The sequence below is a fragment of the Rutidosis leptorrhynchoides genome, chromosome 1 (genome assembly GCF_046630445.1).
Source record: "Rutidosis leptorrhynchoides isolate AG116_Rl617_1_P2 chromosome 1, CSIRO_AGI_Rlap_v1, whole genome shotgun sequence".
Lineage (NCBI taxonomy): Eukaryota > Viridiplantae > Streptophyta > Magnoliopsida > Asterales > Asteraceae > Rutidosis > Rutidosis leptorrhynchoides.
Window position 1 is genome coordinate 233,102,565 of NC_092333.1, and position 1,964 is coordinate 233,104,528.

General features: G+C 38.3%; 1 protein-coding gene across 1 annotated transcript; it reads left to right on the forward strand.

Annotated features, from left to right (window-relative positions):
* Window positions 1-329: 329 nt before the first annotated feature.
* On the forward strand, window positions 330-1,312 carry LOC139895783 (putative F-box protein At3g16210). Its single transcript, XM_071878324.1, has 2 exons — window positions 330-783; window positions 828-1,312. Exons 1-2 carry the CDS (start codon window positions 330-332, stop codon window positions 1,310-1,312), a joined length of 939 nt encoding a protein of 312 aa, XP_071734425.1.
* The last annotated feature ends 652 nt before the right edge of the window (window positions 1,313-1,964 follow it).

Below are 1,964 nucleotides of genomic sequence, written 5' to 3' on the forward strand. Positions count from 1 at the left end.
TCTAGCTCTAATACCAGTTATTAGGATCGATAGCTCAAACACAATGTCCTGCAATATAAGCCCAAGAGTCCATCTTTTTCTAAAATCAATTGGTGATAGAGGGACTTCTCCTTAGACTTATATACATACATTTGTTTTGTCCCATGATCGATGTGGGACTTTGGTTTGCACCCTAACATCCCCATCCAGTAAGCCATGGATAGATACATCGAATTAATGATTTGTCTTTATCCGAGTGCCAATAAATATATAATCAAAACGAATGTATTACATAAACCAAATGCTTTCTTTCCCCTTTCAGCCTCCAATTCGCCAAACCTAGGGTTTCAATGGATCATCTCGTCGAAATGCATTACCAGATACTGAAAAGATTGAATGTGAGTGATCTGATCCGATGCAAGAGCGTCTGCAAATCATGGTTATCTATAATATATGACCCTCAGTTTATTAAATCCCATCTCACACAAAGTTATCTTAATGATCGTGATAATGACGGACTTGGAGACAGAAGACTTGCGATTTCTTTATTTCCCGGATACTTAAAGGCCAATCCTTTTGAGATTGGATTTAATGAGAGCCGTATACTCGGTTCTTGTGACGGTCTGGTATGTGTGCTCGCTTATTGTAACAAACTTAGAGTACTCAATCCTTCAACTAGAGAGGTAAAGAGAGTAGCCAACCCCATAATTTGTATAGGCGACGGGGCCATGTATTGGGGCGTTGGTTACGATCCTTATACCGATGATTACAAGATTATTCAAGGGTTTAAAAGCGGTGAAAACTGTACCTGTTTATATGTCTTTAGTTTAAGATTCAACGTTTGGAAGATTATTGGCGAGAGGTAAATTATACCTTTATTAGTAGCAACGGTGTCTTATACAACGGATTGCTACATTGGGTTGGATATAACTCAACTGAAAAGTTTGTAACTCTTTCATTTAATTTATCTGAAGAGAAGTTTGTGGAAGTCCCCCAACCAAATGATGAAGAATACCAATTTCGTGTTGGTCAACACGAATCAATGCGTTTGAGAAATATGGAAGAATGCTTATGTGTATTTCGGCAGGAATTAGTTCCTCGTGAGATATGGGTAATGAAGGATTACAATAATCGGTGTTGGGAAATATTTTTAGAGTATGAGCGTGAGAAAAAGTCCGACGATGTGCACTGCGTAAAGCTATTAACGAATTACGTGTCAAGTAGATGGTCATTGTGTCATGACATGTTGTGGTGTGATAACCGGAAGTTATTAGGGACACCTACATTTGTGGAGAGTCTCGTATCCCCCCATTTGTTGGTGATTTTAGCATGATCCAACATTCATTTTAGGGATTGGATTACTATTTTGATAGTGTTTTCGAACCATTGATACGTTACACGAATTCGGAGAGTGTGGAGTACACGTTCGTAAAATGTAAGGTGCTTTGAGGTATTCTTTTTTACTTGGAAATAACATTTGGAAATTAAGAAATGCGAAAGGCGACTTGAAAACGCTATACACACGAAAACACCATAGCACGAAATTGAGTTGCTGGACACAGGGTTACCCAACATAACATAACATAACATAAGTATGGATGAAACTTTCTCGGTTTCATCCATAATTGATAAATTTCCATCTTCATGGCAAGATTTTAAAACACACACTCAAACACAAGAAATAAGATATGAATTTGAATGAGTTGGGTAGTCACTTGAGAATTGAAGAATCAATTCGGGCACAAGATAGTGGCAAGGGGAAGGGTAAAGAAGTGGGATCTTCTTCAATTAACATGATTGAAGATAAATCCCATGGGAACAAATACAACAAGAAACCAAACAACAAGAAACGAAAGTTTGATGACAACAAGAATGCGTCCAATAAGAAGGACAAGAAGTCTTGTTGGAGATGTGGCAAACTCGGTCACTATAAGAGGGATTACAAAGTCAAGATGGTAGAAGGAGGAAGCACATCGGGTGCGGGC